The sequence below is a fragment of the Pseudophryne corroboree genome, chromosome 10 (assembly GCF_028390025.1).
Source record: "Pseudophryne corroboree isolate aPseCor3 chromosome 10, aPseCor3.hap2, whole genome shotgun sequence".
NCBI lineage: Eukaryota > Metazoa > Chordata > Amphibia > Anura > Myobatrachidae > Pseudophryne > Pseudophryne corroboree.
Genome location: NC_086453.1, coordinates 84,602,361 through 84,617,531, shown reverse-complemented (window position 1 = coordinate 84,617,531; position 15,171 = coordinate 84,602,361). Strand labels below are relative to the sequence as shown.

The following is a 15,171-nucleotide window of genomic DNA, read 5'->3' as shown; positions in this document are numbered from 1 at the left end:
AAGTCCCTCGTTGCAGTGAGCCTGTTGCCAGCAGGACTCACTGAAAATAAAAAACCTAATAAAACTTTTACTCTAAGCAGCTCTTTAGGAGAGCCACCTAGATTGCACCCTTCTCGGCCGGGCACAAAAACCTAACTGAGGCTTGGAGGAGGGTCATAGGGGGAGGAGCCAGTGCACACCACCTGATCCTAAAGCTTTTACTTTTGTGCCCTGTCTCCTGCGGAGCCGCTATTCCCCATGGTCCTGACGGAGTCCCCAGCATCCACTTAGGACGTCAGAGAAAAACGCATTTACCCGATCCACACGGACTGAAAGGGGTCCCATGTTTACACATGGGACCCCTTTCCCCGAATGCTGACACCCCCTGTGACTCCTGTCACAGAGAGTCCCTTCAGCCAATCAGGGAGCGCCACGTCGTGGCACTCTCTTGATTGGCTATGCGCGTCTGAGCTGTCAGCGCATCGCACAGCCCCTCCATTATATTCAATGGTGGGAACTTTGCGGTCAGCGGTGAGGTTACTAGCGGTCAGCGGCTGACCGCTAGTAACCTCACCGCTGACCGCAAAGTTCCCACCATTGAATATAATGGAGGGGCTGTGCGATGCGCTGTCTGACAGCTCAGACGCGCATAGCCAATCAGGAGAGTGCCACGACGTGGCGCTCCCTGATTGGCTGAAGGGACTCTCTGTGACAGGAGTCACAGGGGGTGTCAGCATTCGGGGAAAGGGGTCCCATGTGTAAACATGGGCCCCCTTTCAGTCTGTGTTGATCGGGTAAATGCGTTTTTTTATTTTGCCAAGTACGTGGATTACAAATATCACTGGACACTGGATTTAGGTGAGTATAATTTTATTTTCAGGTACACCCCGTGGATTCTACTTGGACAAGTGGACCGAACGTCGTGTCAACATAGGTATGTGTGTGTGTCGACATGTATGTAATAAAGTTGTACTTTCAAGGTGTGCGTGCCCTGTTTTTATTTGGGTATTTTTTTTGCAGTAGAAATACAGGTACCAGCGGGCTCGTTTCCCCCCCGCATGCTGGTACTTATGGTTCTCCAAGTACCAGCTTGCGGGGGAGGCTTGCTGGGACTTGTGGTTCTTCTGCAAAAAACAATATTCTTTCATTTTACTCAAGGCTATCAGCCCCCCATCCGCAGCCCTTGGATGGGGGTGACAGCCTCGGGCTTCACCCCTGGCCCTTGGGTGGCTGGGGGGGTGGACCCCTTGATTGAAGGGGTCCCCACTCCTTCAGGGTACCCCCGCCAGGGGTGACTAGTTGGGTATTTAATGCCACGGCCGCAGGGAGCGGTATAAAAGTGTCCCCCGGCTGTGGCATTATCTGTCCAGCTAGTGGAGCCCGGTGCTGGTACAAAAAATACGGGGGACCCCTACGTCTTTTGTCCCCCGTATTTTTTGCACCAGGACCAGGCGCAGAGCCCGGTGCTGGTTGTTAAAATACGGGGGATCCCCTGTCATTCATTTTTCCCCCTGTATTTTGGCAACCAGGACCGGCTCAAAGAGCCCGAGGCTGGTTATGCTAAGGAGGGGGGACCCCACGCATTTTTTTTTCCTGATTTTAACCCATTCCCACCCCTTCCCACTAAAAACCATGCTCTCTCTATTTTAGTCAGTTAAAAAAAAAAATCTTTTAAAAAATATAAAAATAATACTTGTGTCCCTCTAATAGACAAACCAAGTACATAATCCCTTCTAATATAAATTGATATGCTATTAGCAATAAAAAAAACACACAAAAAACATGTTTTAATTTTTTTTTATTAGATTCCGCCAGCAAAGTGAGGCGGAAGGAAATTGACGATATTACTGTCGAAAAAGCACTAAAGTCGAATCCACATTCTTCAATTGAATATACTTTTGTCGAATTGCCGCATTTTTACCGCTGCAGACATGTCGAATTTTCAAAATGTCGAATTGCAAAAAGTCGAATCTGAAAAGTCCGTTTTTTTGACGAAAAGTACTGTATTGCATTGTCGATTTTTTTTTTGTGTGTCGAAAATGACCCGTTTTTCGACATTTTCGGGAATTCAACCGCAATTGCATATACCCCTAAAACTCCTGCACCTTCGGTTTCTCGCACCTTATTACATTTACCCCTGTGACTGGCAGGTCAGTTAAATGTTGTGGACTTTTCCCACAACTCTGGCATCATTTATTAGTGGAGTTTACGACACAGTAATTCAGTGACTGCACTAGCTTTGTACATCTAGTAGTTCATAGGTCTGCAAACTCGATCCTCATTACCTCACACAGTGCATGTTTTGCAGGTCTCCTCACAGAATCACAAGTGAAATAATAACTCCACCTGCGGACCTTTTAAAATGTGTCTGTGAGTAATTAATACACCCAGTGGCGTAACTACTGCCCCCGCAGCCCTCGCGGTGGCTTGGGGGCGAGGGGCTGCGGGGGCGCCACTGATTTAGCGCAGATTGACATGCGGACGAGCGTCCGCATGTCAATCTGCTCCTGCTAACCCTCCCTGCTGTGTTGGAGGGACACTGAGGGCACAGCGCGCGCCTCTCCTGTGTCCCTCCTGCATCATCTCCGGCGGCCGCGGGTCTAATAAGCGAAGTGCCGTTCGTGAGCTCTGATTGGCTCACGAACCGGCACTTCGTTTATTAGACCCGCGGCCGCCGGAGAATATGCAGGAGGGACACAGGAGAGGCGCGCGCTGTGCCCTCCGTGTCCCTCCAACACAAACCAGCGGGGTAGCAGCGGCGGCGGAGGGGGGAGGGGGCATATATGGCACTGGGGGGGGAATATCTGGCACTGGGGGCATATGTGGCACTGGGGGGGTGGGGAAATCTGGCACTGGGAGCATATCTGGCACTGGGGGGGGGATATCTGGCACTGGGGGCATATGTGGCACTGGGGGGGGGGATCTGGCACTGGGAGCATATCTGGCACTGGGGGGGGGGATATCTGGCACTGGGGGCATATGTGGCACTGGGGGGAATATCTGGCACTGGGGGCATATGTGGGGAATCTGGCACTGGGAGCATATCTGGCACTGGGGGGGGGGGTATCTGGCACTGGGGGCATATGTGGCACTGGGGGGAATATCTGGCACTGGGGGCATATGTGGCACTGGGGGGGTGGGGGAATCTGGCACTGGGAGCATATCTGGCACTGGGGGGGAATATCTGGCACTGGGGGGGATATCTGGCACTGGGGGCATATGTGGCACTGAGGGGGAATGGGGGTATCTGGCACTGGGAGCATATCTGGCACTGGGGGGGAATATCTGGCACTGGGGGCATATCTGGCACTGGGGGGGATATCTGGCACTGGGAGCATATCTGGCACTGGGGGGGAATATCTGGCACTGGGAGGGGGATATCTGGCACTGGGGGCATATGTGGCACTGAGGGGGAATATCTGGCACTGGAGGCATATGTGGCACTGGGGGGGGGGGGGGTATATGTGTACCTGGCACATAGGGGGGGGGGGGGGGGGGCTATATTGTGCACTGGGGTCATGTGAGTACCTGGCACCGTGGGGTAATATCTGGCACTGGGGACATATGTGGCACTGGGAGCACAGCCCTAGCAACAAGCACTACCCCCTAGCAACGAGCATGACACCCAGTGCATGATACCCCTGGCAACGAGCATGACACCCTGAGCATGAAAACCCCTGGCACCGTGCATGGAACCAAGAGCATGAAACCCCTGGCAACGAGCATGACACCCAGTGCATGAAACCCCTGGCAACGAGCATGACACCCAGTGCATGAAACCCCTGGCAATGAGCAGGTAATTTAAAAGTAATTAGAAGCCTTACTGTACGACTTTATGTGTAATGGGCATTACGGTGTGTGGCATAATGTATCACGGACATTGCGGTGTGTGTCATAATGTGTCAGGCATTACGGTGTGTTGTATACTATATCACGGGCATTGTGGTATGTGATATAATGTCTCAGGATCATTGCGGTGTGTGTCATAATGTATCACGGACATTGCGGTGTGTGTCATAATGTGTCACAGGCATTACGGTGTGTGGCATACTATATCACGGGCATTGTGGTATGTGGTATAATGTCTCAGGGTCATTGCAGTGTGGCATAATGTATAACGGGCATTGCGGTGTGTGGCATAGGGTATAACGGGCATTGCGGTATGTGTCAGGCATTACGGTGTGTTGTATACTATATCACGGGTATTGTGGTATGTGGTATAATGTATCGGGCATTGCAGTGTGTAGCATAATGTATAACGGGCATTGCGATTCCTGTCATAATGTGTCGGGGGCATTACGGTGTGTTGTATACTATATCAGGGGCATTGCAGTGTGTAGCATAATGTATAACGGGCATTGCGATTCCTGTCATAATGTGTCGGGGGCATTACGGTGTGTGGCATAATGTGTCGGGGGCATTATGGTATGTGCATTATTGTGTGTGGCATAATGTCTAAGGGCCATTGCAGTATGTGGCATAATGTATACTGGGCATTACTATAAGGAGGAAAAATTACAAATAATGTAAGGGGCCTGAATCAGGATTATTTTTCTTTCCCGTGGTGGCTAACGTCTGGGCGTGCAGGTTGGAAAACTGGGGTATAACGTAGTCTTTTCCGGCAATGCCACGCCCCTTTATGTGAAGCCACGCCCATCCCAACGAAGCCACACACCCTATTTTGCGGCGCACATTTATCTCTTTAATAGTGCCAATTATGAGGGATGGGGGGGGGGGGGGGGGGCGCCGAAGAATTTTTTGGCTTGGGGGAGAAAAATTTCTAGTTACGCCACTGAATACACCTGTGCATCTGCTGGGTTATCTGCAAAACATGCACTGTGTGGGGTAATGAGGACCGAGTTTGCAGACCTATGATCTAGTCTGTCATGGCTGTCACCTCCATTTACTAACTCTGCTTCTCTCCATGATTGCAGGAAGATGCAGCTCTCTATCGCCACCTGGCAGCCATCCTTAGGCACTGCTTGCTCAGGGAAAGTGACGGAGAAGAGCGAACGGAGGAATTCCATGGGTGAGATTGGACACAGTGAGTATGTACACACTAGAGTTTTCAGTGCAGTTTCCCTCTGGTGGCATCCAGGTGTGTCCCAACGCATTGTGAACAGGACTTGAACTGATCTAATTATAGGGATCACCGATCTGTGTGGTAAATGTCCTTATATATAAAAAATTTTGGGAAGAGCAAAATAATCAGAAACACTTTTTTATTTTTCAAGCGTTAATGATCCATTCTGCAATTCAGTGACTATTTATACTGACACTTCTTTTACCATAGAGATCAGTGATGAACATTAATACCACCAGCGGAGAACCACACTAAAAATGCCAATGTGTATGTACCACTCCATTAATTGAAGATTGAAGTCTCATGCGCCTGCCTGGAAGTGTAGCATGTGGGATGTGTAGCATGCGGGGTGTGGGCTCACTGGAGGCATTGGCACCACTTGGACAGTGAATGACTGTTCTTGCTGGCAGCACTGGTTCAGACTGATTTCAGAGGCTGTGTTCTCATTATAGTTGGTTCAGCCTACATACGGCCGCCATACTATGCCTAGTTATTAAAGGGAGACAATCTAAGACCATCTAAGATATTCTATAAATACGTGTCTATAGTACAGTTCCTTCTGTCCCTGATTCTATATGGCCTGTAGTTTTTTTGCCTGCGTTGCTGACTTTCCTCACTGAGTATTATCAGTAACTGACGGATAGTGTTGCCTGTAGACAGGCTACGGGAGGGAACTGATGATAAATATCGTCATTGGGCACCTACTTGGTGAATTTTACCTGCACAAAGTGACTTCAGGTATAGAACAGAAAGAAAAGCACAGTGGCATAGTGGCTATTATTACTGCCTCACTGCACTGAGATCATACATTCACTTTATTACCAGGGCTCCATCTGTGTGGAGTCTGTGTGTTCTCCCTGAGTTTGCGTGGGTTTTCCTGTGGGGGCTCCAGTTTTCTCTCACACTCCAAAAACATACTGGTAGGCTTGCTGGCTTCTGACAGAATTAGCCCCGGTGGGTATGTGTGGTTCTTTAAAGGGGTGATCACTTACAAGGGACGGTTTTGCCTTGTAAGTGATTGCCCCTTTAAAAAAAAAAAAAAAGTCCCAAGATTGTCCGGCATGTTGCACTTTCGGCGTTCTCAGGCGTCATTACATCTGGCCCATAATCTCTGTACAGTGCTACGTGGCGTTGTATAAATAAATTATGACAAAATAAAGTGTGCCTTGTGGCATTGATAACCATATCTATATTTAAATCCTAAAATAAAATGTTCTTTTATGGGGGGATAATAATTTGTGGTGGTAATCCAGAGCTGGTAACCTCTTTATTTCTGTTACTGTATACAGGCACACAGTAAACCTACTAGTGAACCTGCCTCTAATGTGTCTAGATGTTCTGCTGACTCCAAAGGTGGATCTGGGCTCTGTGGAATACATGGGAATGAATATGGACACAGTGGAGGTTCTGCTTCAGTTCTTGGACAGGCGATTGGACAGGGTCAGTGACGAGGAGTGTACTATAAATGTGTGTGTGCAGAGGGGGCAAGGTTTAGGCAATGCTGTGTTCCTCTAAGGCCGAGTACCCACCTGAACGACCTGCCTTAGATTCTCATTTAATAACACGGGTCAATAACGTGTACTGCAACCCTTCAACCATTGGATTTTCTTCCTCTTCTCTTTCAATAACTGTTTCAGTCACAGCACATTTGGACTACAGGTTGAGTATCCCTTATCCAAAATGCTCGGGACCAGAGGTATTTTGGATATGGGATTTTTCCGTATTTTGGAATAATTGCATACCATAATAAGATATCATGGTGATGGGACCTAAATCTAAGCACAGAATGTATTTATGTTTCATATACACCTTATACACACAGCCTGAAGGTCATTTTAGCCAATATTTTTTATAATTTGTACATTAAACAAAGTGTGTCTACATTCACACAACTCATTTATGTTTCATATACACCTTATACACACAGCCTGAAGGTCATTTAATACAATATTTTTAATAACTTTGTGTATTAAACAAAGTTTGTGTACATTGAGTCATCAGAAAACAAAGGTTCACTATCTCACTCTCACTCAAAAAAGTCCGTATTTCGGAATATTCCGTATTTCGGAGTATTTGGATATGGGATACTCAACCTGTATTTGTAACATATTGTTCTATCAGTGCCTCGGATCATCGTCATTGAATGGAGTTTGGAAACTTATTTATGGTGGGGGTTAAATCTACTTAAAAGAGCAAATAAACATTAGTATCAACGCGTATGTAGTGCTGACATGAATAATAGGCCTACAGTTAATAGAATAGTCAGCGCTTATACCTCCATACATTTCTGTGGAGCAGTGCAGAAGGCGGAGCAATTGGCTTGCGGTCTTTTAGTGAACACAGGTGAATTAAATAGAGGAGTGGACGGGGAATTTTTTCGCTTCTCACTTAAAAGTTACATTTTTAGAGTTTAACTGATTAACTAGGACCTATTTATTTCCCGCTACAATCCTGTATTTATATTTTGCCGCCTCAGGGCCACAAGTTACGAGAGACGCTGACCCCTGTCTTGAATCTCCTTACTGAAAGTTCTCGTGTCCATCGGGAGACCCGAAAGTTCCTCCGCTCTAAGGTGAGACGACAGCCAGTCAGACGGTCAAGAGCTTCATATAGCTAATTATAGATATCCTAATTTCACTCCAGCTCGGTGGTTCTAAGCTGTCCATCTAAGATTGCAGACTGGTGCTCCTGCACTCTCTGCTGGTGACAGACTCTAATGGGAAAGTTCCCCAACTGAACAGCATTCGGGGAGAATGGGAGGACTCTGATCAGGTCATCAGTATTAATTAGTTGCTGTGCCGTGCTGTTAATTAGTTATTTCATTTCCCAAGCACAGACGTCTGTATTCGCCTCCAGAGTCCTAGTCCAATGCTTGCAATTTCCTCTACCGTAAATGTCCCATGTCCGTGTTCCCAATTTCAGTGACTATCTGGTTAAATAGAAAGTCCATGCCCCGCAGTTCTAGAACCTGCTGTTCTGATAATACTGCATGCTACAAGCCGAAATTGGCTGATGTTTCGTTGTGATCCCAAATCCGTATTAATCCAGCGTTTAGTTGCCTCAAACAGGTGTATATGTCGTAGATGTTGCAGCCATTCTTACATAATTAGTGGCAAACATTCGATAACAGATGCAGCTGATAATTTTTAACACAATTCACATTTGCACAAGTTAAGGCATTTTTTTTACTTCCAGGTTTTACCCCCTCTGAGAGATGTGAAGAACCGTCCTGAGGTGGGGAATACCCTGCGCAATAAACTGGTTCGTCTAATGACCCACGTAGACACTGATGTGAAACACTGCGCTGCCGAATTCCTCTTTGTCCTGTGCAAGGAGAATGGTAAGTCAAACTATTCATATTTAAGTGTGGGTGGTGGGGGTAGGACAGGTAAAGGTGTTACTGCAGGTTAGGATACAGTGCAGTGAAAATGAATGGAGGAAAGGTATGGGAGTCAATATATAGGAAGTAGGGTTGGAAATCTGGTTTGGGGTAAGATGGATTTGTGGTTCGGTAACAATACATAGGTCTGGTTATAAAATAGTGCCAACAGATAGATTAAACTGCTAGTGATTTAACATTGATGGTTCGATATTTTTGTATTCTTATTAATGGCCAGTTATTTATATAGCGCACACATATTCCGCAGCGCGTTACAAAGAATATTTTTCCATTCACATCAGTCCCTGCCCCAGTGGAGCCTACAATCTATGTTCCCCACATACACTTAAGGGTTCTTTTTTTTTTATCGTGAGCCAGTTACCTACCAGCTTATTTGGGAAGAACCTGGTGAAAACCCACGCAATCACAGAGAGACTATGCAAACTCCACACAGATAGGGATGTGGTGGGAATCGAACCTATGACCTCAGTGCTGTGAGGCAGTAATGCCAACCATTACAGCAACCGTGTTGCCCATATAATATATACTTTTCTTAAGGTCTAGACCTGATCGCTAGGTTGCTAAAATTGTTGTCCTGCGTTCAGATAGTCGCTGCCCAAGGGCAGTGTATATTCGTCGTGCAAGTGTGCTATCGCATGTGTACGCCGAGCGACTAAAAATCCCTCAGTCAGCGGACAGCTGCGAATCCGTTCGCACCTCACTCAATGAATTAATGATTTTTCCACTGTGTGCAGTCTGTGCGCAGCCCAGGACTTACTCAGAATCAGCTTTATTGGCCAGGTATACTTTAAGAGTTTGAGAGTGTGGGCTGGCTCCTTCCTCTATACCCCTCCTACCAGACCCAGTTTAGAAAATGTGCCATGTGGAGCCGGTCACAGCTATGGGAGCTCCTAGGAGTTTTTCTAGTTTTATTATTTTTTATTAGAGTTAGGCACAGGGAGGCTGCTGGCAACAGCCTCCCTGCTTTGTGGGATTTGGGGGGGGGAGTAGTGTCCAACCCTCTGAGGTTAATGGCCACTATCTCCACTGACAGGACACTGAGCTCCTGAGGGTGATGATCGCAAGCCCCCGAGGCGACCGCTCACTCCCGCAGCATGCCGCCACCCCCTAACAGAGCCAGAAGACGTCAGTGGTGAGTAGGTTGCCGGCGACCCGACAAGCGGGGAACCGGTGAGTATGGCGGCACCATGGTAGGAGCGCAGCGGTGAAGCTGCGCTCCGGGGGGCTCAGAGGTACTGCTGTGCGGTGCTGTGAGGGGCGCCCTGGGCCAGCGCAATACCCTTACAACTGGTCATCTGGGCTATCAGGGAAGCGTTTCTACTGCTAGCAATGTTTTTACCTCAGGCCAATATAATCCTATAATCCGAAGAGACGCTGACAGGGAGCGCTGACCCTCCACATAACTCCAGCTATCCTGTGCGGTACCAGGGGGTTATGGAAGGGGGGGAGAGAGTGTTAGTCACTATTTTACACTGTGTAGTCTATTAAGGTTGCACAGTCAGCGCCAGGCTTTTATTATATTACTGCCTACTGGGGCGCTGTGGGGGTGCTAGCTCCATTAACTCTGTGTCTCTCTGAAGGTACCTGGGGGGAAATTGTGTCTGACATTTTCCTATGTGTGTGTGTACATATTTCTCACATTACCATGTCCAGGGACTCTGGGCCTAATTCTGAGTTGATCGCAGCAGCAATTTTGTTAGCAGTTGGGCAAAACCATGTGCACTGCAGGAGGGGCACATATAACATGTGCAGAGAGAGTTAGATTTGGGTGGGGTGTATTCAAACTGAAATCTAAATTGCAGTATAAAAATAAAGCAGTCAGTATTTACCCCGCACAGAAACAAAATAACCCACCCAAATCTAACTCTCTCAGCAAATGTTATATCTGTCCCCCCCTGCAGTGCACATGGTTTTGCCCAATTGCTAACAAACTTGCTGCTGCGATCAACTCAGAATTACCCCCTCTGTGTCTTGTGCTGCAGAGTATGTATCTGCCCCAGGGGAATCCGTTCCATGTACGCAGGAATGTAATGTCATGTTCAATTAAGGGAATGATATCCCAGATTTCATCTAGGATAGCTCATAATGAGACTGAAACTCAGGTTTTAAAAAAAATCTGTAGAGGTTTTGTCTGTTTCTGTTCCCACTACCTCCTCAAACTCCCCTGGTATATGCCCAAAGAAGCGTGGTCTTGCCCAAATTATGCAAGTCAACACTGATACCGACTCTGATACGTGGGGGGTGAGGCATCCCTTGCAAAAGGGGTGCAACTCATGATTGAGGCAATTAGAGATGTGTTACACATTACTGACAAAGTACCTGAGCAGGTAGAGGAGGCTTACTTTACAGAAAATAAGAAAGTCTCCCTGACCTTTCCTGCGTCTTAAGGAATTAAACGCGTTATTTGAAAAATCCTGGGAAAACCCGGAGAAAAAAATTACAGATCCCAAAGAGGGTTCTTGTGGCTTTTCCCTTTCCTGAGGAGGATAGGAAAAAGTGGCAAAACCCCCCTTTAGTAGACGCTTCTGTATCTAGACTGTCTGTCTAAAAAGGTGGTTTTACCGGTCCCTGGGTCTACTGCGTTGAAAGAACCGGCAGACCGCAAGACTGAGACTGCCCTCAAATCCATATACACTGCTATAGGATGGCGTTAAGGCCCATTATTGCCTGTGCATGGATTTCTAAAGCCATAGTAAAGTGGTCAGGCACATTACTAGAGGAATTAGATTCTATGGATAGAAGTGACATTGAAATGTTTTTACGTCACATACAGGATTCTGCAGGTTTCATGGTGGAGGCCATGAAGGACCTGGGTCATCTGAATGCAAGGCTATCTTCCATGGCTGTCTCGGCACGCAGGGGACTCTGGCTGTGCCAGTGTTTTGCAGACGGGGAATCCAAGAGAAGTGTGGAGAACCTACCCTTCACAGGTCAGGCTCTATTTGGGGAAGCTTTGGATGCGTGGATCTCCATGGCAACCGCGGGTAAGTCAACCTTTCTTCCCCCAGCCACTCAGACACTGAAAAAATTGTTTTCTGCATCTACTATGCAGTCCTTTCGGACCGCAAAGGTTAAGACGTCCAAAGCCCCTACCACTTTCTTCAGAGGTGGTCGGGGAAAATCCAGAAAACCTGCAACTGCAGGTTCCCAGGAACAGAAACCTGGCTCTGTTTCCTCAAAATCCTCAGCATGATGGTGGACCTCCCAGCCTGGAGAACGGGCAGGTGGGAGCGAGACTCAGACTTTTCAGTCACGTCTGGGCATCATCCGGCCTGGATCCCTGGGTGCAGGATATTGTGTCCCAGGGGTACAGACTGGAATTTCAAGAGCTCCCACCTCACAGATTCTTCAAATCAGGCTTACCAGTTTTGCTGACAGAAAAGGGCTATCCTACAGGAAGCCATTAAAAAATTGGAAAGGTCAAATGCCATTGTTATGGTCCCACCTCACCTGGAAAGCAAGGGTTACTATTCAAACCTATTTGGGGTACCGAAACCGGATGGTTCGGTCAGACCAATTTTGAACCTGAAGTCATTAAACCCTTATTTGAGGGAATTCAAGTTCAAAATGGAGTCTCTGAGAGCGGTGATCTCAGGCCTGGAGGAGGGGGAATTCCTGGTATACCTGGATATCAAGGATGCGTACCTTCACATACAGGGATCATGGATGGATCCTGAATCTTCCAATGTCTCATTTGGAGCCGACAAGAAAATTGTCTTTCCTGGGGATGATCCTCGACACGGAAGTGCAGAGGGTGTTTCTACTGGTGGAAAAGGCGTTGGTGATACAGACAATGGTCCGGTATGTCTTGAAGCCTGCCCGGGTATCGGTTCATCAGTGCATTCGCCTTCTGGGAAAGATGGTTGCCTCCTACGAGGCTCTACAGTACGGAAGATTTCATGCACGGTCCTTCCAACTGGATCTCCTGGACAAGTGGTCGGGATCTCACCTGCACATGCACCGGAGAATATGGCTATCGCTGAAAGCCAGGATTTCGCTCCTATGGTGGCTACAGATGCTTCACCTTCTCGAGGGCCGCAGGTTCGGGATTCAGAAATGGATCCTTCTAACCACGGATGCAAGTCTCAGAGGTTGGGGCGCTGTCACCCAAGGGGGAACCTTCCAAGGAAGGTGGTCAAGTCTGGAATCCATTCTTCCAATAAACATTCTGGAACTAAGAGCCGTGTACAACGGTCTTCTACAGGCGGCACATCTTCTGAAAGATCAGGCCATTCAGGTTCAGTCGGACAATGTAACGACTGTGGCATACATAAACCGACAAGGCGTAACGAAGAGTAGGGCTGCAATGTCGGAGGTAACAAAGATCCTCCTTTGGGCAGAAAAGCACGCAGTGGCGTTGTCAGCAATCTTCATTCCGGGAGTGGACAACTGGGAAGCGGACTTCCTCAGCAGACACGATCTCCATCCGGGAGAGCGGGGCCTCCATCCGGTGGTGTTCACGGAGGTAACAAGTCTTTGTGGTGTACCTCAAATAGACATGATGGCCTCCCGCCTCAACATGAAGCTTTGGAGGTACTGTTCCAGGTCGCGGGATCCGCACGCAGTGGCGGTAGACGCCCTGGTAACTCCGTGGGTGTTCAATTCAGTGTACGTCTTCCCTCCACTTCCACCCATCCCAAGAATTCTAAAGACATACAGAAAGCAAGAGTTGAGGCGATCCTCATTGCTCCGGACTGGCCAAGAAGAGCTTGGTACACGGATCTTCTGGAGTTACTGCTGGAAGACCCGAGGCCTCTTCCTCTTCAAGAGGACCTTCTGCAACAAGGGCTGTTCGCTTATCAAGACTTACCGCAGCTACGTTTGACGGCATGTAGGTTGAACGCCAGATCTTAGCTCGGAAGGGCATTCCGAACAAGGTTATTCCTACCCTGATTCAGGCTAGGAAGGGAGTAACGTCTAAACATTACCATCACATTTGGAAAAAGTATGTGTCTTGGTGTGAATCCAAGAAGTTTCCTATGGTGGAGTTTCAACTTGGACGGTTTCTACTCTTTCTGCAAGCAGGTGTGGATGTGGGCCTGCGTTTGGGATCCATAAGGTCCAAGTTTCGGCCTTATCCATTTTCTTCCAGAAACATTTGGCTTCACTCCCTGAGGTTCAGACTTTCTTGAAAGGGGTGTTGCACATCCAGCCTCCCTTTGTGCCTCCTACGGCACCTTGGGATCTTAACGCGGTGTTACAGTTCCTGCAATCGGATTGGTTCAGGCCTCTACGGGAGGTTGAGGTCAAGTTTCTCACTTGGAAGGCGGTCATACTGTTGGCATTAGCTTCGGCTAGGCGTGTGTCTGAATTGGGGGCATTGTCCTGCAAGAGCCCCTACTTGATTTTCCATGAAGATAGAGCTGAGCTCAGGAGCGTCAGCAGTTTCTTCCAAAGGTTGTGTCGGCTTTTCATATCAACCAACCTATTGTGGTGCCAGTCGCTACTGACTCCTCAATTACCTCAAAGTCCTTGGATGTTGTGAGGGCTTTGAGGATTTATGTAAAGAGGACTTCACGTCACAGAAAGTCGGGGTCTCTGTTTGTCTTTTATGATCCCAACAAGATTGGGTGTCCTGCTTCTAAGCAGACGTATACTAGCTGGATCAGGTTCACTATCCAGCATGCTTACTCTACGGCAGGCTTGCTGTGTCCAAAATCTGTTAAGGCCCACTCTACTCGTAAGGTGGGTTCTTCCTGGGCGGCTGCCCGGGGTGTCTCGGCTTTACAGCTTTGCCGAGCAGCTGCTTGGTCGGGGTCGAACACGTTTGCCAAGTTCTACAAGTTCGATACTTTGGCCTCTGAAGACCTAAAGTTTGGTCAATCAGTTCTGCAGGAGCCTTCACGCTCTCCCTCCCGTACTGGGAGCTTTGGTACATCCCTATGGTAGTAATGTGGACCCCAGCATCCTCTAGGACGTAAGAGAAAATAGGATTTTAATTACCTACCGGTAAATCCTTTTCTCGTAGTCCGTAGAGGATGCTGGGCGCCCGGCCAGCGCTTTGTTTTCCTGCAGTTGTTACTTGGTTCAGTACTGCCTTGTTACTTGGTTAAGTACTGTGTTGTTACTTGGTTAAGTACTGTTATTCAGCTGTTGCTGAGGTTGTTCAGGCTGGTTGGCCTGGTTTGCCTTGTCATGTGTGAGCTGGTGTGAATCTCACCACTATCTGTGTATTTCTTTCTCTGGAAGTATGTCCGTCTCCTCAGGCACAGTTTCTAGACTGGGTCTGGTAGGAGGGGCATAGAGGGAGGAGCCAGCCCACACTATTAAACTCTTAAAGTGCCCATGGCTCCCAAGGGACCCGTCTATACCCCATGGTACTAATGTGGACCCCAGCATCCTCTAGGGACTACGAGAGAAAAATTTAACGGTAGGTAATTAAAATCCTATTTTTGCTGCTTCTGGTGGACCCGGCGGGGACGGTCTTGTAACACCTTCCTGAAGGAAGCAAGTTAAACATGCTGTGGCCGGGGTGTAGCTGGTCCTTTTACTATCTTCATTGCCCGCTTTTTAACTCTGGATAGGTACAGGTCCTGGACTGAGGGAAGGTCGGCCCCGATCTTCTCTGCGGTTCTGACCACCTTTTGGAGCCTACATCTGTCCCTCGCGCTGGCGGAGCCGTACCATACCAGTATCGAGGAGCACAGTACCGACTCCACAATCGCGGAGTAGAAGAGGAGCAGGAGCTTCTGTGGGATATTGAACTTCC

At 48.1% G+C, this 15,171-nt stretch overlaps 1 protein-coding gene across 3 annotated transcripts in view; it reads left to right on the top strand.

Moving 5' to 3' along the window:
* The window catches only part of RIC8A (RIC8 guanine nucleotide exchange factor A), a 95,008-nt gene that overhangs the window by 69,975 nt on the left and 9,862 nt on the right, over nt 1–15,171 (top strand). For all 3 annotated transcript variants that reach the window (XM_063942560.1, XM_063942561.1, XM_063942562.1), the window contains 4 exons: nt 4,914–5,008; nt 6,352–6,502; nt 7,539–7,634; nt 8,258–8,402. In XM_063942560.1, coding sequence (XP_063798630.1) covers nt 4,914–5,008; nt 6,352–6,502; nt 7,539–7,634; nt 8,258–8,402 — 487 coding nt within the window. The remainder of the gene's footprint in view (nt 1–4,913; nt 5,009–6,351; nt 6,503–7,538; nt 7,635–8,257; nt 8,403–15,171) is intronic.